The sequence below is a fragment of the Pempheris klunzingeri genome, chromosome 6, assembly GCF_042242105.1.
Source record: "Pempheris klunzingeri isolate RE-2024b chromosome 6, fPemKlu1.hap1, whole genome shotgun sequence".
Classification (NCBI taxonomy): Eukaryota; Metazoa; Chordata; class Actinopteri; order Acropomatiformes; family Pempheridae; genus Pempheris; species Pempheris klunzingeri.
In genome coordinates this window covers 20,548,754-20,572,686 of record NC_092017.1, presented here as the reverse complement: position 1 = coordinate 20,572,686, position 23,933 = coordinate 20,548,754, and the positions used below count along the sequence as shown (strand labels likewise).

Here is a 23,933-nt window from a genome sequence, read left to right as displayed (position 1 = left end):
CCCGATGCATAGTGTATTGGTAATATTCTATATATATTTCAATCTATAAAACTCATTTTTACCACTTTTCTAACACAGTGATGTGAGTGAAGATGTGATGTTTGAATCAAGAGTAGTGTTTATCTTTCTTGCTTAGAATATAGCAGTCTTAAGGATTATTAAGGATGCTTTCACTGTTAGGACATTGCGTCACCTATTAAATGTAATACTTATATCCATTATAAAATCATCCATCAAGAATTCTGTATCAGAGCACAACAGTATTTCTGCAAATCATATCAACCTGTAGTTTTAAAGCAACTAGGACAAATTCTCTTTCAGCGGTATATCTTATGAAGTACACTGGAGTTTGACGAGTACCCAACAGGAATTTGCACTCACTATTTCCTGTTTTGTTGCTTCTGTAGTTTATGTTAATACCTCGGTCTGAATGCTGCCATAAAGATGAAGAAAGGCCTCATGGAGCAGCCACCAAATCATCATTTAGTCCAATTAATTGGTTCTGTATGTAGTGGGCCTTTAAACCGGCACCAGTCTGATCAGAGGTCCAACAGGCTTTTTGTTGTCTTCTTTTCATAACTTTGTCTTTGATGAGACATACTTTTTCTGTTATTTTAATGTGAACTTTGCAGCAGGTGGAACTGTTTTTTCTCGTTGAAATTTAATGAGATGAGATGACGAGCCAAACGTAATCAAATTTAAGGTTTTAGAGTTTAGACTTTTAGAGTTCCGTTTTCAAATCAAGCATAAAAACATGCCTGTGTAGGATGGTTTTTACAGTTAGCCTGTGTTTTATTGTTTTCTTATGATCATGTCATATGGTCCATTTGCATTTTCCTGACCAGTTGTACACATGCCAAGCTAGCCAACCTAAATATAAGGAAACTTTTTTTTTTTGCTTTTTTTAAATGATTCATATCAATAAGACTAGCCTCTGTAGGATAACCAATAATCAAAAATACCAAATACCATTCATTCATTTTCTTTCTTAACCCCTATAACATGGGCAGCTTTTCAGACACTTCACCATCAGACAGAGGGACCAAAGTTTTAATTATCTGAAGAAATATTCATTCATTTTTTCAGAATCACATATTCTACCAATAATCGATAAATATGTGACAACCATATGTGTAGTAGTTTTCTCTGCTTGCAGATGAGAAATGCAGCCTTCTTCTTGGTTGGCCTGGTGAATTCTACGTAGCCACTAGTATCCCGTAGCACAAACGATGCGTTCATCTATCACTGGAAAATACTGTATATCACACAACCTTCTTGACCAATAAAAAAGTCACTGCAGGATGTAACTAATGGAATCCAGACAAAACCTCTGATGTTTTGTATCAGACAGGATTATTGTTATGTTTTCCACGTTTCCACTGTTTAAACATTGCTTAGTGATGGTCTAAACATTCAAACAGTGATGCCTCATTAAAACCTGCTAAGAGCTCCAAGCACTCACTAATGTCCAAAGGAAATTTGAAAGCTTTATTGCAGTTAGTTAACATACAAGGCATTTGTGATGAGGGTCTTAAATTTGACATGAAATGTTCAGAAAACCAAACTACCAAAATAATAAATATTTATTCCAATATTTAACTTTCTGGAGAAAACCTTTGGACTCTTCAATACCTACTTCAGAGGGCCTGTGGAAAAGTAAACTGAGAACTGTCATATGTTATATACAGAGAAAAAAAACAAAAACACTCCCCATCAAGACATGGCCATAATCCTTAAAGTGACTTTGCGATGTGTGTTACAGACAACCCGCCAGTGAGGATAAAGAAACAGAACAAAAACCTGGATTCTGCGTGTTAATAAACAGAAAACATCACCATTACTGCACAGATATATTCTAAGGCAATGCAGCTTGACTTTGCATCACATAGTTTATGCTCTTAATAACGGGACGGATATAAGCAACATATCTGCTTTTAAAAGACAACAAGGCATTAAATTACATTGCAATGTCTTCTGACATCATGTGATAAAATAACAGCCATTCAATGTCTATTACATCCCTTGTGGGCCGTCTTCGTCACAGCTGGCTGTGGTGCTTTGGTGTAGCGAAAGGGCATCAATGTAAACGAATCCTCCAGGCCAATACAAACACTGCAATCAGCATTTTTGATATTTTGCTGTTAAATATCACAGATTTCTTAAGGAAGTTCTGTGTAGCATCAAGACTGAAATATCCGAAAAGTGCTTTAAAGCAAAACTAAAAAGTTTTGGTGCGACACAGTGTGAGAGCACAGAGACAGAAGATGATGAAAAATTTAGAGAATTGCTTGAATGGAATTATTTTTTACTGCAGCGGCAGAGAACAGCAATATAAAGGAACAATGAGGACAAAGTGAACAATTGCAAACATAATTTGCAAACATTGTATTTGCAAGTCTAGTATCAGCACACAATATTCCGTTGACCAAAACAAAATAACTTAGAACTTTTCTTGCACGTATAAGCTCTGATTGTGTGTAGGACACATTATAAAATGTTAATTAAAAAAACATGAGAAACACGGGCATACATGTACAATAATTTCAATGAACACTTAGCAGGCTATTTGATAATGTCATAATGAAATAAAGCCTTGTTTACTTATGACGCCTTTCATATAATATTATTGTCATTATGTAAACCAGTGGTAGTCAGTGTTGGCCATTTGTGACCCACTGGTGTAAACCTATTAACTGTAATAACAAACGCTACTGTTTCCTCCAATAAACACCCACTAAACCCCTATAGGATTAACACTTTAGGAACTTCTTCCCTATGTACAGTAAAACAAAATGAGCCCTTTTGGTGCTTGTTTTTCTTGGTTCAGTAAGTCTTTCATGTGCTTTTCATGCAAGACACTTTACCATATATATAAACTTTTATCTCTATGTGTGACTTTTACCTTTGGTATCTCAACTGAGGACATAAGTCAGGTAGTTAAAGACGTGGACGGCTACACAGGTAAGGATCCGCTATTTTTTCCAACATATTAGTTACTTGACACGACAACTACACTGCAAACTTACACAGCAACACTGACACTTGCAAAATTTCATCCACATCGACTGCCTTTCTGGTGGGTCAAATGCGTCCACTGAACCACGATGAAAAGCTATGTGTTTTGACTTTGATTGTATTTCACGTCTTCATTGTGATTTTACCAGCCCTAAGAAACTCGCTGTATGTAATAGCAGTGTACCTTGCTTAAGTTGAACCAGGAATGAAATGTTTTGGTGTCAGTGTCTCAGGTAAACATCAGATGTAAAACTGCTTTTGTTACAGCTTCTAACGCTCCTTCTAGGCTGTCAAAAAAGAAACATTCTGAATTTTTCAAAGACAATACATAGGTGTCAAAATGACTTACATTCAAAGTGTTGTGGAGACATTTGCCCATGTTCTCCCCCCAGCACGTCTCTAGTCCCCCCTCTAAATGGCCCTTCTTTTCCTAATACCTTTATTAGACATGATCACCCTGCCATCCTTCCAGTACCAGGGTAACAAGTGCAACACAACAACGCTTCAACCATCAATAACACTCTAGTACATCTCTCAGTACTCCTGCAACTGAGTGAAAACATCTTCACTCCAATTTTACCATTATTTCCCAAAGTTTTCATGGACTTTTGTGCCATTTGCAGACCATCGGTCTCTTGGGACACACAAAAAGCCCACAAGTTCATTTGTGATTAACTGTTTTGAGGATAGGTAATGGGGAACACCTAACTTTGCCATTTTTTTTACATTTAACATTTTCCAGTATATCTGCTTTGAATGGTATCTGCTCTTAGCAGCTGCTGAAGAACCGCTTTTACTTCACTACATGAAAATACAGAAAAAGTGCGTTTTAAAGCAACATCACTGAATTACATTGATTGTCAGTGCTGTAAGATTATTTAAGTCTAAGGAATGGGACGCCCATCTGACAAAAAGTATAACCTCTATAATCTTTATTTTAGGGCAGAGAAGGTTTGGGTGTCAGTCATGTTATAGACCGTACCATCACCTTGAAAATACAAATCTGCTAAACATACTACTTATCACAAAGAGCTAAACTCTGGAGTTAGTTATTGTATAAAAGCTGATAGACATGTACAAGTCCGGCATGAAAAGCAAAGAGGGAAGTGGGGAGGAGTTCTGCGAGCTTTAGTGTGTGCAACTCTGGGCTTAGCTGCCCTGTGTCAGGTTCTGCATGTGTTTGGCGATGTCATACACGTAGGTGATGTCCGGCCTCTTCTCCGGGTCAGGGTTGATGCACATATCTACCAAGTTCCTCAGCTGGTGACACGGACAGGTGGGGAGATGAAGAGAGAAATAAAACAGTCAATGACACAGTAGTGAAACCGAACTGTGGATTTTAAAAGAGCAGCTCCAGAAATGAGCAAACACCTGCCAGCAGAGACCTGCTCGTCTTTTAATTCCCTCCAAATCAGCTAAATGAGCTAAATGAGCTAAATGAGCTAAATGACCGTGATTGAAATGACAAGGCAACAAGTAATCGAGTTGAGACAAAGATGCAAACCTGGGTTAGAGCGCTAATCGCTTACTGGTCTGGTGATCCACCTTTACCTGAGCCCACCCACCCGCCTGCACACACACACACACACACACACACACACACACACACACACACACACTGCTGCCACTCCATTGCCATCCGGAGACAGCACTTACACTTGAAGCCGAGCGAAGCGGCTGATTGGAGCAGATAGATAGACAGGCTCGCAGGCGGAACAGCCACCGCCATCATTAAAAAAAAAGAAAAAAAAAAAGAAGAGAATACTAGATGGAAAGGAAAGAAGAAAAAAAAAAAAAAACATCTACGCGAGGTCGTCATGGTAACAGTCTGCCGACTTCCTGGCCGCTGTTGCGTGGCACCAGCTTGGACGAGTTCTCGTCAGCCGCTGTGTTTATGTGTGCGTGTATGTGTGTGTGTGTGTGTGAGAGAGAAAGTGAGAGAAAGATGCAAATTCAGACAGTCTGAGAATTAGTCCCACAGAATGGAGATGGAGGGGGGGGGGGTGCAGATATGTAAAATATTCATGTGCTTCTTTGCATGGTGAGTGGGGTGGGGGGAGTGTATGTGTGTGGTGGGGGGGTGTCAGGTGGAGGGAGGGGGGAGTAGGAGTTAGTGAAGGGAGGCGTGGGGGGGGAGCATAGACGGAGATGGTTAAATGACACAACAAAGATGAGCAGCTGACAGTTTGCTGCCGATCCTTCAGGAGCATTGTTTACATCCAGACAGGCGCTGCAGGCACCCCCCCTCATCTCCATCTCTCCATCGCCCTGTCTCTCGCTCTATCATTCCCTCTCTCTTTCGCTTTGTCTCCCTTTCTCCAGGATGGGGGTGACATGTGGGGCAACGCAGAAGCTCAGTGTGGTATGTGTGTGTGTGTGTGTGTGCGCGCATGGAGAGGGAGCTCTTGTAACAAAATACACACTTGCACGATTGCTCCTGCACATACACAAACACACACATAGACACTACAGAGGCTTGAGACAGCTCGCAATTAGCCTTTATCAACCTAATGAAGCAAACACCACAGTAGCCTTCGATAAAAACCTCCTAGTTAGAGTTCACTATTTGGCTAGAGAGACGTGAAGGAGGATGGCCACCTAAAATGAACCACTGTGGAGTTACACTGACAATTCCTTTAACGACCAGTGTGTTTCCAGGTTTTAGCTCCATTGGTATATAACATGTCTGCTTTACAGTTTTGCCATCATACACTGGATATAATTTGAAATTTCTGAAAACAGCAGTATAATTTGCAGAAAGGTTAGCTGTGACGTACAGTGTTTATCATTTAGAGCTGGAAAAATGTGTCCATTAACTGATATGTTGATTAACAGAAAATTAATTGTCAATGATTTTGATAGTTGTTTAACTGCGGATTCATCATGGATTATTTGTTAAAGTAGAAAATGTCAAACATCTGCTTTCAGCTCTCAAATGTAAGGTTGTGCTGTTTTTTTTCCAGACTGTACATTTAATATCTTGGGATTTTGGACAGTTAATTGGAGGAAAAAAATATTTGAGGATGTCCTCAAAGGCTCTAGAAACTGGAACAAGAAACTGGGCATTTTTCTCTACTTTCTGACATTTCACAGACTAAACAAGTTGCATGTTCCTTAAAATACATCACACATGAGCTAATGTCTCTTGCCTTTGAACTTATCAAACAATCAGACTTTCTGCTGTGCAGGGAAACTCTGTAGTAATTGATGACTATCTAGCAAATGCAATAATGGTACAATGTCATTGCTAGATGGATCTAATACCTGCAGTGCCTTTTTTGGTACATGTCTACACTTCACTTCACATATTTAAGAGAAAAAGACAGGTATCTTTGAAAAAAATGCCACCCACTAAAAGAGGGCATGCAGACACAAAGCCATGCACATTCATACACACGTCACAGGCAATCAGCAATAAGGCGATCTTTAACCGCAGCCTGACTGCATTACATTTTAGTGCACGGGTAAGTCCATGCAGAATTACAGCAGATGATTTAACATTTAGTTAGGGAAACATGACACTCCAGCCCATTTAGTTTTGCCCCACTTTGTAGCGCAGCCAGATGCTTTTGATATGTGCTTTTAATTTTCAACCGGTTAAAATCATAGCCGGTCTTTTGATCACGGGGTAAAATCATACTGTACTGTAGCTCAGACAGTTGGGTGGATTTCACTTACATATAAAAAAAAATTAACTTTAATAGTCAACACAAGTAAAAATCAGCAAACTGGCACAGAGAAAGAGAAACCAGCCACCACTGCTTAAAACAGTAGTTCACTTAAAAGATATTAGGGATTTTCTGTAGTTTCTTTTAAGAAGTTCATGAGTCGCGACTATCGTGAGTCTTTTTAAAACACTGAGCAGTTCCATACCTTCTTATCATAGCAGTAAAAGGCAAGTGATAGAGTACTTACCTCCTCTGAGTAGTGATCTGACGGAAGAGGGGGGTAGTCACACTGTTCTATCTTCTTACAAAGGGAGTACAGGTTCATCTTATCCCCATAGAACGGACTCTGTAGGGCTGCCATCTGAAGTATAAAGACACAAGGAAATGTAGAGAGAAAGGGGGAGAAGACAAGAGGAAAGAGTGTGAGAGAGCAAAATAAAAACTTGACCAGCAGGGGCTACACAGAAGACAATATATAGTATGTTAAAGGTAGAACCTGCAGTTTACTGCTACTGAGGTGTGTGACTTATTGATTAAAGGTGGGAGAGACAAATAAAAGCAAGACAATAAGTCGATACGTCTAAAGTTTTGTGTACATATCAAATCAGTACACACTTATTTATGTTTTTTTGTTGTGGATGAGTGGTGGTCTAAAATTCAAGTGAACCAAAACAGAAAAAAAATCCATGAAAGCGTCTCTTAGCTCATGTGTATTCCTCTAGCTTTCTGGCCCTTTCTGCTGCTCTGCTTCTGTAACTTAGTGATGAGAATGAGAGAAAATATACACTATATAGAGGGAGGGAGAGGAGTACGTGAGGAGAGGGGTGCAGGTATATGAGAGGGGAGAATTTTTCAGTTTGCTGGAGCAGCAAAAAAACGGTATCCTCTGGAAAACAAATGCAAGCAAGCAGAGCAGAGGAGAGGCAGGTGGGAATGGTAAGGAAGAGTGGAAAGGATAAGGAGACCTTTGCTCAGTGGAAATAGGTGAAGAATCCCTCCTGACTTTCTAAGAATAGAAAATATAACATGCCATTTTTGCCAGGCTTAGTGACTGACTCACTTCCTATACATGTGCATGTTCAGGGTGAAGCCTGCAGCAGACTTGCATAACAAGCAAACTCAATTTTTTTTAAATTTTCTTTCCAATTCAATGCTTTTAAAACAAATACTGTGCTAAGTTTATGTGTTGCACCGAATAGCACAGGCTCTATCTGCAGCTTTGTTTCAGTACTGTGGGGCCTTTCCAATTTGATTGTGATCGGTAACTGATAGCAGACAAATGGTGATGAATTGGAACAAGTAGAAGATAAAGAAAACGACACCCAAGTGGAAACTGTCTCACTTTGTTGCGCGCAGCCACAAATGTTACCTTTTGACATTTCCCAAAAAAGGGCCGAGCACATCACCAACTTGTGGGCGGCTTCTTCATTTCAGTCTTCACTGAGAAACGTGTCAAACATTGATGGCGCAGAGACAGAAAAGTTCTTGCTCCCTATCGGGCAGATTTTGACAGAGTCTCTGTCACAGCATCCAGTGGGGAGTCAACATGACAGCAGCAGAATCTCAGCGGGCCATCTCTCCTCTGGACATGGTTTACCATCGCGCATTCATCTGCACTCTTTATCAAACACTCACATTAATACTTTAGATTCTCACAAAAGCACAAGTGAACACTAAGTAAAGAGGATTTCTCCCTCTCTCCTTGGACACCTCTCTCCCTCTGCTCCAACAATGACTACTGAGACTGGCACAGCAGGCGGCTGACAGCAATGAGATGTGTGAGGAAATGCGTATTCCTGTGTGTGTCAGCAATGATGTTCTTCTATAAGTAACAAAGCCTCATATCTGTAACCTAAGATTCAGATTTGCTTCTGCAGTGATTAAGAGACAAACACAGACGCAGATGCAATAAGAAATGCACATACAGCTAAGGTACATTCTTGAAAACGCATACTCAGAATCAACACAGATGGATTCTCCAGAGGGATAATGCTAAAGTCTTTCAGAGCCAACTCCAGGCGAAGCGGTCCATGTAAAGACCCTCACGTCACTGAGCGCGACCAAATTCATAAAAGTTCTGCGATGTGGGAAAAAATATTTTGTTATGTATAATGCTTGTTCCTTACTAGGGCTGTAAGTAAAACATTTCTAGTGGATACAGTACAAAACGGTGTCATTTAGTTAAATTTTTACACAACTCTAACAACGCCGTGCCCCTTATAAATTGTTTAAGTATTCTATGAGTTTGAAAAAACAAAAAAAATCTTCTGAAATTGTCAAATTCCACCAGTTCATCACTGACTACTGACTGACTACAGGACTTTTCCCACTGGTTCAGTATTTATCACTAAAATGTACATCAAGACACACATACTTTACATTACGTAGTTTCAAAAGTCATTATTACATTAATACGATGTACAGTGGGAAGGCCAGAGAGGTGAGATCACATTCAAATTATCAGTCCATTATGTTACAGTTCATGATTGCCCTTCATAAACTGAAGACAACAATTGCTGCAAAAATTACAACATAATTACATTAGAATTTGAACTTTGTCTAAACATTCAGCAATTAAATCACCAGCTGATTTCCCAATCTCTGCAGCCTACAAACAGATCATTAGTCCAGTAAGATCAGAAAACATCCGATTTCATCATGGGACATTTACCACAAAGGTCAACAGACATCTTGCACTTTCATTTCAGAAACTAATCATTTAGTTACCAACAAACAAAGTGAGTGCTCTTAAAATGTGAATAAACTAGAGGGCAGTGCCAGGAGGACTCAGCTGGCTTTCTTTCAAAACGAAATGAGGTGGTCTGGAGTGCCCGCGTTTGCACAAAAACTGCTGACTACTTGCAGTAAAAGTTAACTTCAATGGCTTGGACAGGGCCATGTGGGAAAAACACTCTTAACTGCTTTAAATATATACACACCTTTTAGTGCTGTACAGGTAGGTGGTGTGGACATATGTAGTTTTGTGTGTAAGTGATAGATGTGCTTCCCAAAACTATAGATTTCACAGTAAGTGAAAGGGAAAAAAAAAGTGTGACAGAAACAGACAGAGAAAGAGAGGAAAATCAGCCAGCTCCAGGAGCCAGGAGGCAAAGGGTTAAACAAGACCCCATCGTATTTTCATGCATCTTCTGCTTTTGACAGATGAAAAATGTCAACTGTCCTGTTTGTATTTGGGAGTTTTTGCACTATTCATCTGCTTCATTAGTGCCTGCTGCTCCTAGCCCCTGACAGCTGCCGGCCCCCTGCTCTCAGCGCGCACACACACACACACACACACACACACACACACACACACACACACACACACACACACACACACACACACACACACACACACACACACACACACACACACACACACACACACACACACACACACACACACACACACACACACACACACACACACACACACACACACTCCTTTTTTCAGACTATGTCGTCGCAATGGGTTAGATGATTGACTCACTCTCTGACCTCTGAGGCCCTGGTGTGTGAGTATGACTGTGAGTGTGTATACGTGTGTGTGTGTGTGTGTATGGTTCATTGATATTCGAGAGACATACAATGCACACGCATGCCTGCTGTCTGTCTAAGGGGTGTGAGCCGCTGGTGGCAGAAAACACACACACACACGCGCGCGCACACACGCACGCAAAAGCACAAACACACACTTCCTCCTTTGTTCCTCGGCTCTTCTTCAGCTGGCCAGGCTGTGCTCTCCCCAGCGCAGGCATGTAAAGCCAGCATCCCTGTCCGTGGAAAAGGTCTGGATGGGGCCTTCCAGCTTAATTAACACTGATCCCGCTCTCTCTCTCCAGATTCCCTCCCTGTACGCCAATTAAAAGGAGCTGCGAGAGGCTGAAGTCTTCTCCCTCCAACCCTCCTTATCCCCTGAGCCCTTACAGCTTGGGACCGAAGGCCTTCTCAAAAGTCGTCACTCACTCATTTATAAAAACACATATAATTATAGGTGCATGCGACTTCAAAATACACAAGTGTTAACACACACAAGCAAGGAGGTTCATATTTCGTATATACTCTTTCACTCCATCTTTCTGTCTCTCTCTCTTTCTCTCTCTCATGTACACACACACACACACACACACACACACACACACACAGACACACACACACAGCAGAAGTGAGGAAGACATGACTTTTTTATGTGCTCATTGGTCCTTCATGTGGTTTTATGATGATATATTAATCAATGCAATAAGTCACAGTGTAGGGACAGTCATTAAAAATATACCTACACCCAGTGGAGTCATCACTGCTCTACTTCAACACACTAAAAAGGGAAGAAGGAAGAAAGATAAAAACATGAAGAATGGACAGATGAACTAAAAGTGTCAAGTGTTCCAGTGGGTTGAACTTTTGAGGAAAACTGATAAAGGATGTGCTCTTATATCCCCATCTTACTGAAGCTAAACTAAGTGTTGGTGTTTGAATTGTGGAATTTAAAGGGGCAGTTTGGTATTTTCAGATATCACTTATTTGTTTTCATGCTGAGAGGGAGATGAGAAGGTCAATATCATATCATGACTACCGCCAGCAGTGTATTAGCACAATAACAGTAAATAGCTAGCAAATAGCTGGTTCTGTCCAAAGGTATAAAAAAAAATCTCACTACTTTCATGTTGCATCTCGTTCACTCATTCACAATAAAAACTGGTTTGTGGTTTTACAGGGACTTTTTATCTCCATATTTAATGGACAGATATGAGAGTGGTCTCAGTCTTCTTGTCTAACTCCCAGCAGGAAAAATAAAAAACAATTTCCAAAAATGTCAAAATGTTTCTTTAAATAGCCTATCAACTAGAGTTTCATAACATAGCCATGCAGTGGGTTCATAAAGGCAAAACTGTTTTCAAATGTATAACAGAGACAGAAGCATGAATAAGAGGAGTCATGGATTAACAAATGTATAAAGAAAGAGTAAAATACCTCATATTTTGTACACAAACAGGTTAGATAACATGCTAGATTTGGCACAGCCTGCTACTGACACATGTAGAAGGAACATATACTGCACATACTGTATGAAATACTGTATGAGAAAAAGATACCAAGGCTAATCCACAAACAGCAGGCTTTGTTTGCAAAAACCCCAGTCCCTTTTTCAAAAGCATATAGAGAGCTAGCCACAGGGCCAAATCATCACATGCAAACGCCAGCTGCTGAGAGCCCAGCATTTTTGGGCCTCATAAAACCAACAGCAAAACAAGAGGGGAGGGAGAGAAATAAGGCGGGAGGCATGAGACATGGGCACAGTCAGAGGTATGGATGGCTGAGCTCCTACAGGAAGGAGACACATTCCAGTAAAGCTTTTCAAGATATTCTCCCCCTCTGCTAACCTTTATACAAAACACAGCAACCACAAAAATCCCTACAAGCTGGAGACCTACAGTGTGCGTAAACTGCATCTCTTTGAGAGTTACTAACGCAAATACGACGTGGTTTGGACTGAGAGTAGGACGAGAGCGCACTAGGAGGCCGCAATCTCATCGACGGGTGTGTGACCAAACCCCCTCCTTACAATCCTGGTCACCCTGGGAGACAACCGCAGCATCTCTGTTTACCACAGCACAGGGGGTTTGGGTGAGGGGCACAGGGCAGGGTCAGGTGATGTAATGAGGTTGGACACGAGGAGAAAGGGATCAAACAGAATGGGAGATAAAGATAGACGCAGATACAATGACCAGGTATTGATGGACGGACCCTTCGGACCCTAACGCAACCCCCAGGCAGAGAAATAAAAAAGGCAGGCTCTCTCAAATGGAGCCGTTTCACACATAAGGAACCAAACTCCCTGGGATACAGACACACACACACACACACACAATCATTGATGGACACACACACAAAAACATACACCAGCACAAATCTCAGCGCCTACTGTATGTTCAGAGTGAAATCAATGAGTACCAAAGGGATCAGGCGTGGATTTTTATGTGAATTCCTTATGCCTGAAGGTTAAGTGAGGAAAAGGGAGGCATACGGAGGGGAACTAGCAGAGGGGAGGAGTATAGAGCAAAGAGGAATGGAGGAGTTTCTGAGAGAAAGAGGTAAGTTTCCTGACACCGAATGCACTGTGGAGCCCTCTTACCAAGAGGAGTGGAAAGCAAGGGTCTGCTCTTCAAAGAGAATATGCATGGCATGGTGAGCACTGCTCTGGTAACAATAAGGTTGTAAAATCTTTATCTCCACAGGCTCCTTGCATGGTTTCACCTTGACATGATGGCTGGAGTTCTGTCTCTGCTCTTGTTCCTACAGTACTTTCTCTTTGAATGAACACCCCCCATCTTTCTCTTCTCTCCAGCAATCTATAACCCTCCTCTCCCTATTTGTTATTTTCCCCTTCCACCTCTTCCACTCTGCTCTTTCTCTCTCTAACCTTCTATCTCCTCGGTCTTTTCATTCTCTCCGAAGACTTCTACCGCATATTCTCTTCCTCTTCTATAGCTTCCTATATTATTCCTATATCCTGTAGTTTTCTAAACTTTTTCACCTTTCATCTTTATTCCCTGCTTCCTGGCCTCTTCTGGGAGCAACAAGTCTCCCTCTATCTTTTCACTTTTGCTTTCTTGCTCTCCCCTTCCCCATCTCTGCTCTCCATCTTGCTTTCTCAGTGTTTAGTGGCCAGACTGTGACCCCTAGCAATTGTCCTAAGGGTGAAAGTCATAAAAGATCAGTGGGCCATGTCCCATCTGAAACTGTGAAACAATCGATGCCCAGGCTGCACATGCAGCACTACGACAATCGCAAAATGAACACCATCCTCAATGAAATATTGAAAAAAAAAAAAAATCAAAACTCAAGTTACATCTGGACAGAATCTTCAACTACAACTAAACCAAGCCAAACATTTGATGATTTTTTGAGGAGTGTTTTTAAAAAAAGCATGTAGAGATTGTATAAAAGTTTAAAAACAGTGTCCTGGGTGTCAAGTGGGCTCTATGTCACAATCCTCTTTCCTCACATTTCCTGTCTGTATCTCTACTAACGCTGTCAAAAGGCAAAAATCCCTCATCAAAAAAATCTTAAAAATAAATTAAATTGATAAAATAAATTAAATGTATAAATTGATGATACAATCATTTTAAACTAAACACCCTAACCCTAAAACCAAAGTCACCCTAAAAATTAGATAAATTAAACAAAACTGTGCAATGTTGGCGTGGTTGCCGTGGTTGTCATGATACCTGGAGAAACAATGCAACAGGTGTTATATAAACTAGAGTAATATAGTTTTTATTACCAGCAAAGGTAGCATCCTTCATGTAAAAATCACACACACACCACACACACGAAAAGTGCAAAAACAGAAAGTGACATACAGGAATCAACACTTTCGGCTGCACATTGCTGCAGTGTATTGTGGGGAACTAATTAGCATGAAGGACTGTGGTCTCTGGGCAACCATGACCTGCAAGCCGAGCTAAAACTTCTTCCTCAAGCTTTCTCCATCTCTATGCCTGAGGCGCAGTAGAGAAGGTGTAGTCACTGGTGCGATGAAATGCAGCCCAAGTGATCAGCAGCTCAGGGGAGTTAGGCAAGAGGAGGGGAGAAAAATGTGGGTGTTTCCTTGGTCTCAAAATATGTGTGTGTGTGTGTGTGTGTGTGTGTGTGTGTGTCTGTGTGTATTCAGTGCATGTGAAGGTTGGCAAGGTGAAACATCAGACTGACTGCTATCATCCATGTCTATCATCGTTCTGCTCCTCTCTCTTTCCTCTTTGTTCCCTCCTCCCGGGCTTGTTTCCACTCAGTGTGGTCTGCAACAGAGCCCTGTGGTGTTTTGTTCCTGACTAATCAAACTAGTCAGTGTCACTGGGCGGCCTTATCTAAAACACATGGCCATGTCAGTTCCCTTCACTCCCCGGCTTTTCAACGTTTAGCAGGTTCCCCAGCTAAAGAACTTTAATTCAAAGAGACTTCAGGCCTCGGCTCAGCTAGGCCACAGAGAAAGAAGTCAGGAGCAAGAGGGATAACAGGTAGAGAAAATACTATTCGAATATATTATAAAAGTGTGTATTGTTATTGTGCATAATATAATTTGTAGTGAAGGTGAATGTAAATACAGTATAACCATGTGGAGAAGTGCAGGTGGTGTATAGATTTTTATATATTTTCTCATAGTACTCCATTATATGCAGGATTGAGGATGGTGTGTTTGTTTGTGTTTGTGTGTGTGTGTGTGTGTGTGTGTGTCTGAGACAATGCGTTCTCACGTCACTCCTACAGTCGACTGCAAGGTGACAGTGTGTGCACATATTCCCATAGTTTACCTCGTAGAGCAGGCATCCTAGCGACCAGATGTCAGATTTGAAGTTGTATCCGTTTTCATGTATCCTCTCAGGTGACATGTAGTAAGGAGTACCCACTGGAACACAGGGGGAGAGAGGGGGAGGGAGAGAAAAAGGACAGAAAGAGATAGACAGAGGTGGAAAAGGAGAACGGGACAAAGGGAGAGTGAGCTTTAATATTTTGCATTGCAAACCCATTCCTCCCCCAGTTCATCAATATCACTGACACAGCTCACGCAGTATAGGAAGGCAGGTGAGGAATGCAGGTGTAATCTTAAACTGTGACATATTCAGAGGATGGGATAAAAAGGGAGAACTAGAGGGAGACTTTAAAGTGCATTGCCTCTGTTAATTCCAAGTAAACTCAAGTAAGATGATATTAATAAGGTTAGATATCATCATGCACACCCATACAGTGCATGCAATTGTAAAAGTACCGCAAAGCTGCATACATATGTACAGCAGACATACTCGCACACAAAATATACATAACTCAGTTTTGATTACTGGGGCTCGGTAATGATCTGAAACAGTAGTCAGAGAATACGCCCGGGGAGCAGTGGTTGGAGCCTTAAAAGTTGGCCCGTTTCTGGTTCTGGTTTGGAAACTCAAGAATCCCAAACTGCCATGGTGACTGGCAGAGCTCCAGAGAATCAGACCTTCACCCAACTGGACACAAAGATGAACCACAGCTCAACATTACATCCATAACACATTACAGGAAGCTTTAGATATTTGGTGCTTTCTTAGCTGAGTCTGACTGGCTCCTTTTTTAATTTGCTTTCTGTTTGCAGCGATTTCCCATGTAAAAGTCTATCAAGCACATCCAGCAGACGTTTTATATTAATCACATATGGTTAAAGAATGGAAATTTTACCAACCCTCTAACCTGCGCTGAGCAGCCCTCAGACTGCTCGTTCCACATCCTCTCAAACAAACATGTGAATTTCTTACTGAAATAAGAAGACGGCAGCTACACAGCCTGTGCTGAGTTAATGTACAACATCCATCAGTAGCATTGCTGAACATGACTGTGTGTAGGATACACTGTGGAAAATCTTCTCGCATTTTTCTTGGGATCCACACTGATTGTTAACCTGAAAATCTGTTATGCTGAAATATTTGATTTAGATGACTATTAAAGTTTCAACTATTTAATTGAATTCCAAGTCTAATCACAATATGAGATATTTTTTACTTTTTTCTATTTGTTTGAAATGCAGTGCACCCAATGTTGTACAGCAGCACACCATGGAGGGGTTCTCAGCTTTTCTGTCCAATCAAATGTGACACCAGCTCATTTTGCTTCCTTCCTCTAGAACTGAGCGTGTACACATTTACGAAATAACTTTGTGGTATAAATGGTGGAATTGAATAAAAGTTCAACTGAAAAAGCTGTTGTGTGTCACTCGTTCGTTGCTTTGGATAAACACCTCAGCCAAATGCATCAAAAAAATTTAATTTAATTTAAATACTGAGTGAACGTTTTCATTTCTTTACATTAAGTAAAATCGTGGAGGGAAAAAAAAGTGTTTTTTAAATAACCCAGACCCAAAACAGTCTTGCCTCTAGCCTTCGAACAAAATGTGTGCTGGGAAATAGGCAGACAGAGCAACGACGAAGAGTTTTTATAGAGGGTAACTGGTAGTTGTTGAGTTTACAATAGGCACAAACAGTCAGAGTGAGCTGGGTAAGTGAGAACAGTTCTCAAGTGGAAAGAACTCAGGAGAAAAGTCAGCTTGCAGGAAAATGGTAGGAAAAAGCCATAACTGCACTCTCACCAGCTGTACTCACATGTGCACACACACACACACACACACACAAACTCTCCAGAGTCATTCTGCACATTAACAGGTCGGAGGAAACTCAACTAATGTAATTGCAATTAATAAAACTATTACAGAGGGAGCTATTACATTTGAAGTCTATGGGAACTGAAATGAAAGCTAGCACTTTTAATTTTGGTGCAGATCTAATTGGGTTGAGAAAACACACTTTTATCTTGAATGCGGGGTTTTGAATAATGAAGTGTTACCTGTCATTCCAAAAATAATCAGCATCTGCACAGGCAGAGAAGAAGAACGAGAGAGCAAGTGGAGGAATAAACAGGGGACTTGGAATAGCTGTTTTAATTGGTCATCAGGTTGGTATCGTGGTTTACGTGCGAGTGTGTGTGTGTGTGTGTGTGTGTGTGTGTGTGTGTGCGCATACATGTGTGTGAGAGCTGTGAGGTCTCATGGTGCGGTCTGAACAAGCTCCCCTAACATTCATTATTAGTTGATTAAAAAGAATCAGCCTCTCTTATGCTAATAGTTGCATTAAAAAAAAAAGGCAGTAGCGCTGGGCTCAGGCTCCTTCAGCATGCTAAATTAAGGGCGCATTACTTATTCATGCAAATAAATTGAAAGTCATGTTGGGATTGATTTCCATTATTGTGAATGGCTATGACAACACTGTATTCTCTGTGAAACAGGCTAATCATTGTTGCATAGGAGGTGAGATGCCATCTAGTATAAAGCCCACACGTCTAACCCTCTGCTGAATGTACTGTTAAACGAATCATTACTAGTGTTCTTTTAAATACACTCATTGATTTCATTGCACAGACTTCCTGAAATGTAACGCTTTTACAAAACCATTTAAACATAGTGAAGCTTTTCATATTCAGTTGCCATTAATGGTATTAACCTTCTCTAAACTGTGCTCCATTACCAGTTTTAAATTTCTGTATTTTTATCAGTAAGCAAGAATCTCAAGCTTGAATCTCAAAAGCTATGATTGGATTTCTCATTCAGCCACAGGGCAGGAGTGCTTTAACAAATAAAATGTTAAGTTGTTGGGAGTAGGACAGCCAGAATCGACGTAATATCACAGTCAGCAGGTATCCCCTGCATTCCCTTATATTGCCATTTAAGTTTTTCTTGGTTTTCTATATGTCCTGCTGAGCCCTCGCCCCCCTATTTGGCTCTCTGCCTACCCCTCTCTGTTTCACGGCTCCCTAACTGACCTTTATAAGATAACTAAGTCTTATATACACGATGAAATCGCCACAATTATTTCCATTATCAGCCTCCCTAAGGTTGCTCTCCTTCCATCTTGTTCTCCCTCCGCCTCTCGTCTTTCCTCTCTTTCCAATGGTACTCATCATTAACACCTCTTTCATTACAGGTGTTAATTGCAGGTGTATTATACTACTTATTATTGCCAATTGGCTAGTCTCTCATTCCTGTAATGATTGTATCAGCTTTCCAGTTACTACCCATCTATTGTTCTTTTTCCTCTTTAATCCAACTCTTGCTATAACCCTGCGTACCCATCCTCAAAGCAGAAAGTGTGCAGTTGGTGTCTTTCACATGCTTGTGTGTATTTTCATCCCAGAATGTGTAGATACATATGCATCACTGAGTGTGTGTCTATTGGTGTGCATGTATGCTGCAAATCTATGTGAATGTGCATGATTCAGCCACATATGGATATCCACATGCGTCCCTGTGCATACATACATCTGTATAGGAGACAAAGAGTCTGTGTGTCTCTCAGTCTATGCAAGTGTGTGAGAGACAAAAAAACTGTGTGTGTGTGTGTGTGTGTGTGTGTGTGTGTGTGTGACTGCAGGCTGCTGAACGGCTGAGTTGAAAGCCTGGGAGCTGACAGGCTGTATGCCTGGACCTCCATCTCATCTCCACCACCCTGCTCTACTGTTCAGCTGGGTGGCTGGGCTCATTACAGACCCATGCTGGCACGCGATTTAGCGCGCACACACACACACACACACACACACACACACACACACACACACACACACACACACACACACACACACACACACACACACACACACACACACACACACACACACACACACACACCTCTTCCTCACATTCTTTCTTTCCATCCCTTTCTCACACTTTCATTTTTTGCTTCGTTTTTTCTGTCACGTTGTCATATTCTCTCTTTCTTTGTCCCGCTCCTACTGACTTTTTTCCTTCTCTCTACTTTCTTTTTTTCTCCTCTTTTTTTCCTTGTCACTGTCACATTCTCTTCACTCGCACCAGGCACATTCTACCTTTCTTTTTCTGTTTCTTTGTCACCCGTTCTTCTACTTCTTATGCTCCTTTCTTTTTCTGACACATTGCTTTCTCCCCTCTCTCTCTCTCTCACTCCGTGCAGCATCTTCCATTCTCCACTCTAGTTTCCTCACTACCTCTCTCGCTCTCTCTGTCTCACCCCAACCTTCGTCTCTCTTTCTCTCACTAAAAGTCAAGGCACCAGAGGGAGACACAGGGGGAAGGAGAAGTGAGCACAAGTAAGATAGAGAAACAGCAGTGAGAGAAGGATAGGTGACAGAGGAGGACAGAGAGGAGATCTGCTGTTTGAAACAAACTGCAAGAAATGTCAAGGGGAAAGCCAGGGACAGAGGAAGGAAGGATGACGCACTCTGAGTCCTTTGTGTCAATACGTCATGCTGACCTAGGGACATCACTGCTTTCACTGTACAATATCATCCAATGAACACATTCTACGTCCTCATTTTGTTGAAACATTCCTAAATAGATAAAAAGTGCTGTGGTCACACAACTACATATCAAATCTATCAGTAAAAATCTTATAATCATACTTCACGACAGTAGTTGTAATCTCAGGGCCAATGTAACTGTTCCATATCAAATGTATCTATGTAAATAATGCATGAGAAAAAACATTACTCCGGTTTCTGTAGTTTTCTGGCGATTAACAAACTGACTGCTTCAGATTAATGATGAGAGTATTCCAGTTGACCCCTGTGCTCTTGGGGCTGCCTATCCCCTGTCAGCCTAAAGAGGGTGCTGTGGACTCAACATTTAATGAGCAACCACGGACCCTTTCACTCGACTCTGCTGGCACTGAAGGCTGCTTAGTTGATTCTGTTGAGTTGATCATGTGATTCACACTTTCTCAAAGGCTGGGCTGCTGCTGCACAATGGCTGAGAATAGCACACTGTTTGTGGTAATACCAGTTTGACACAGGAAAGTGAGACAGTGCGAATGACAGCATTTATATTTGTCTGTGGAATACATTGTTCTACATTTTCCATCTTGAAGCAGCTGAAATTGCCGAGCGGATGTTGGAGCATTTTCACATATCTCAATAGGCCCGAGTCAAACCAATGTGAGCATTTCCAATACAATGTGTGCCACATGTTAATGTGTAATAATGTGCTTAAGTACATCACTAGTGAAATTTTCAACAATATTAACACAAAATACCAAACAGTCAGGACAAACGTGTATTAAAAGATAATGATGTAAATTTGTGCCTGTTTGTGGAGTCTTTATTGAGTTATAAAAATCAGACACCGGATATAAAATCCAAATTATTTTACAAGCATACACCAACCCACCACTGCTGGCTTCTGAATTTGCCGTTGCGTAAGAAGTTTAACCAAAACAAAAATTGGTGGAATAACTGACCACTGCATAATTCTCACAAAACACTGGATGTTGTGTTGTCTCTGTGTACCTTGGGCAAGATTTCTCGACAGTCAACTATCCTGAAGCACGTCTTTGTTGACTTACAAAGCAATCAATGATTGAAGAGAACACGTAAATATAGAAAATCCTGTTTGCCTGGTGGCATTTTTCATTAATGTTCTTACTAAGGACAATCTTTAGGCCGCCCTGTCCTCATTTCTCAAGACATGTTGGTGGATTAAAGAATGAACAATGTCTTATTTTAATGTCCTTAACAGTAAATCACTCCAATATCAGATCGTAAAATCCCTCCTGCACAACGTGCACAACATATTATTGTCTGATACCATAGATCTGATTCTTTCTGAGGAAGTTTTAATGTTTTTATGGAATCATTTTCAGGTCCTAACTATAACCATCATGCCTTGTCTCTTTCTTAACTTTGCAGCATTAAACACTGCAATGACAAACAACAAAAAGGCACAGGAGTGGAGAGACTTCAACAATTGGGCAAAGTGATGAAGGCTGGTAGGAACAGGCTTTTAACAAATTGTTAATAGGTACTCTTGTGTTTTAAACACTAGGACACCTTTGAACTGGGGTAGATGTGTGTATGTATGTGTATTTGTGTTAAACCCCATGTCTCCAGTAAAGTGAGGCAAGCTACAGGTTTTCACTGAAAGGACATAGCTTGAAGAGGTACAAATGTCTATGTCTATTTCTGTGGAAATCAATAATCACTTGAATGTTGTTTCACTCCACTCTTAGAGTTATGGGCTTCGCTCCTAAAGATTTACAGTACAGGGCCCATAGTCATTAAACCCCCTATGCGTTAAAGAATGCATTTAAACATGTGGTACCATTCTGTTTGTAAGTTTGTACAGTCTCAGGTTCAGCACACTTATTTTTTGTGGCAGGTCTTAAACTGAGTCTTAAATATTGTGGCAATGTTGGGCTGCAAATCTGATTTCTTTAAAGAAAAGAATAATGTTATGTGATTTTATTTCCTACAAGTGACAAACACACCCATCAATGCCAACAATAACCCTGATTGTAAAGTTGGCTGGCTTGTTTTATGGCACACAGTCACAATCAGAGCTGTGTGTCAAAGGCCTCTGCCCAGTCCTCATCTGTGTTAGGTTTAAAGGTCAAGGCAACAGGAAGTGGCTAAGTGGTCTATGAAGGAGCTGGGCACAGCCGTGGCCTATATGACACATGGCTCTGGGCTCACCATGCCTAATGAAACACATCCAACACTGGGTGATTACTGGAGGCTGTTGTGTGTACGTGTCTGCATTTGAGTGTTCATAAGTGGAGAGTGTGTGTGTATCCACATATGTACAGACTGTTGTAAATTACCTAGCGAGTGAGCAGCGGTTGTTTTGGAGCTGAAGAATCGTCCCAATCCCAAGTCTCCTAGTTTCACTACTCCTGTAGCTGTGATGAATACATTGGCTGGCTTGATATCTGGAGTGGAGACGTGTGGAGAGGAGAAAAGAGGATATATGGTGACTGGTCGCACAGAAAAATCAAAATGACAATTTAAATGTCTAATTTAATGTCTAATGACAGTGCTTATGGAGATGGAGATATGATAATAAACAAAAATAGTTCATGTCCACTGTGAAGGAGATTCACTTGTGAAAGTTTTGTTTTTGGTCTTTGACTGTATTACATGTATAAAGTGTAGTATTGATATATTCATTTCAGTTAATGTGGATGTTGGCAATTCTGTAGCTTTTTCTTTAGTAGTTTCTTTAGTAATGTTAATGTGACCCGCGTCAGCCTTTGAAATTTACTGCTCCGATATAATTGTAAGCGGCTTTTGGGTAGGCGGTCTCTGCTAAGTGGTCATTAAAGACCAGAGCTCAGGGTTCATTAGTGTCCCTGTGCCCTAATCAGAGTCAGTCCAACGGAAGTACACCACCTGTAGTTGAGTTTTGTGTGTGTGTGTGTGTGTGTGTGTGTGTGTGTGTGTGTGTGTGTGTGTGTGTGTGTGTGTGTGTGTGTGTGTGTGTGTGTGCGTGTGCATGAATCCAGGACTTGATTTGACTGGGCCGTACTGAAAGCATGTGTGCCCATAAACACTGTGTTCTCTGGTCTCTGTGTTGTTTAACACCTATACTTAAGCCTTCTGTCACATGCAACAAGGTCGTTCACACTGATGATAATTCGCTGATTTTATGTTCTGTTTTTATCCACATTTGAAGGATTTAGGAGGACCGTACTACACGTTTTGTATGTTTTACTCACTTGACTAGGAAATGTAGATTTTCCCTTTTTCCATTGGTTTCAGTTCAATTTAGTAGGAGATTAAAAATTTACTTGCAGAGACTTGAAACTTGTTTGAGATAGATAATTCACCACAACTAAAAACTCAGCACCTTCATTTTTGCTACTGTTTTATGGTGATGCGGTTGAAAGCAAATTATGTTTTGGGAACCTATTAAGGGTGCCTCTTCTCATATATCTTTGCACTAGTGCGGCATCACAACACAACAGAAATGATTATCAATTAATATAAAATGTCTTTTGACAAAACATTGTCCAGGCTTAGTGACTGTGATAGGGTTTCACTTTTTCAATGTCTTTGCAAGTTCATTTTCATCACGTAATGAAAAACAAAGGCAAGCTAGATAATGCGACAGTGTAATAATGTGTTTTCAAGGTCTAATGTAAGAGTTTCTAATTGGTCCTTTGCTTTAAGAAAGTATTTACATAATTAATCACAGTGCTCTGTGGTTTGCTTAAACTTGCTTTGGAAAACTAGCCACTGGTTTTGTGCTACTGCCTTTCTTGTTAATGTCACAACATTAATGAGAGGTAAATGAGAGGAAAAAAAAAGATATGTGAGCAGTTTGTAGAAGTTTCTCTAACTAGTATGTACCCTCAGTGAGTATTTCAACAAAAACATTCATGGTGGCTCAATTTACAAGCACAAACTTGTTCAGACTGAAGAGATTCTGCAGATTATCTTATAGTTATAATGAACAAATAAGTAATAATAAATCATTTGTGCATAGGTATACTGTACGTTTATGGACAGTATGTGTGTGAACACCAACGCTACCTCTGTGCATGACTCTCCGAGAGTGCATATGTTCAAGCGCACTGCAGAGCTGGACAAAATACTTCCACACCGTTCTCTCTGGGATAAGCCTCCTCTGCTTCTTAAAGTGCTGCAAAGTAAACACAAGCACACACATACCAAATCAGAAAATCAAAGCAGCATTAGCATACCTGGAAGAGGGAACAAATAAAATATTCAATTAGGAATGGGAAGAGGCACAGAATACAATTTTAAAAGGGTAGCGAAGTGTTTATGTCTGTGTGTGTTTATGAAGCATCCATCTCCAGCCTCAGTCCCCAGCTCTGACTCCACTGTTAATGCAACCCAGACCACTCTCCTCTCTGTCTGTCCCTTGCCTAACCAAGCTCCGTCTCATTTTCTCTATGGCCTACAATGGAA

General features: G+C 40.9%; 1 protein-coding gene across 2 annotated transcripts in view; it reads right to left on the bottom strand.

Moving 5' to 3' along the window:
* Positions 1–1,474: 1,474 nt before the first annotated feature.
* Positions 1,475–23,933, bottom strand: part of nek7 (NIMA-related kinase 7) — a 58,227-nt gene continuing 35,768 nt past the window's right edge. The window contains exons 6-11 of one of the 2 annotated variants that reach the window (XR_011584365.1): positions 23,535–23,643; positions 21,824–21,931; positions 14,996–15,090; positions 6,931–7,044; positions 2,767–4,275; positions 1,475–2,708 (exon numbers count right to left, since the gene is read on the bottom strand). Coding sequence is in view for 1 of the 2 variants with exons in the window: in XM_070832490.1 (XP_070688591.1) it covers positions 4,165–4,275; positions 6,931–7,044; positions 14,996–15,090; positions 21,824–21,931; positions 23,535–23,643 (537 nt within the window). In the remaining variant the exon portion in view is untranslated. Of the gene's footprint in view, positions 4,276–6,930; positions 7,045–14,995; positions 15,091–21,823; positions 21,932–23,534; positions 23,644–23,933 lie in introns of both variants that reach the window. The other variant, XM_070832490.1, reaches the window with a different exon arrangement.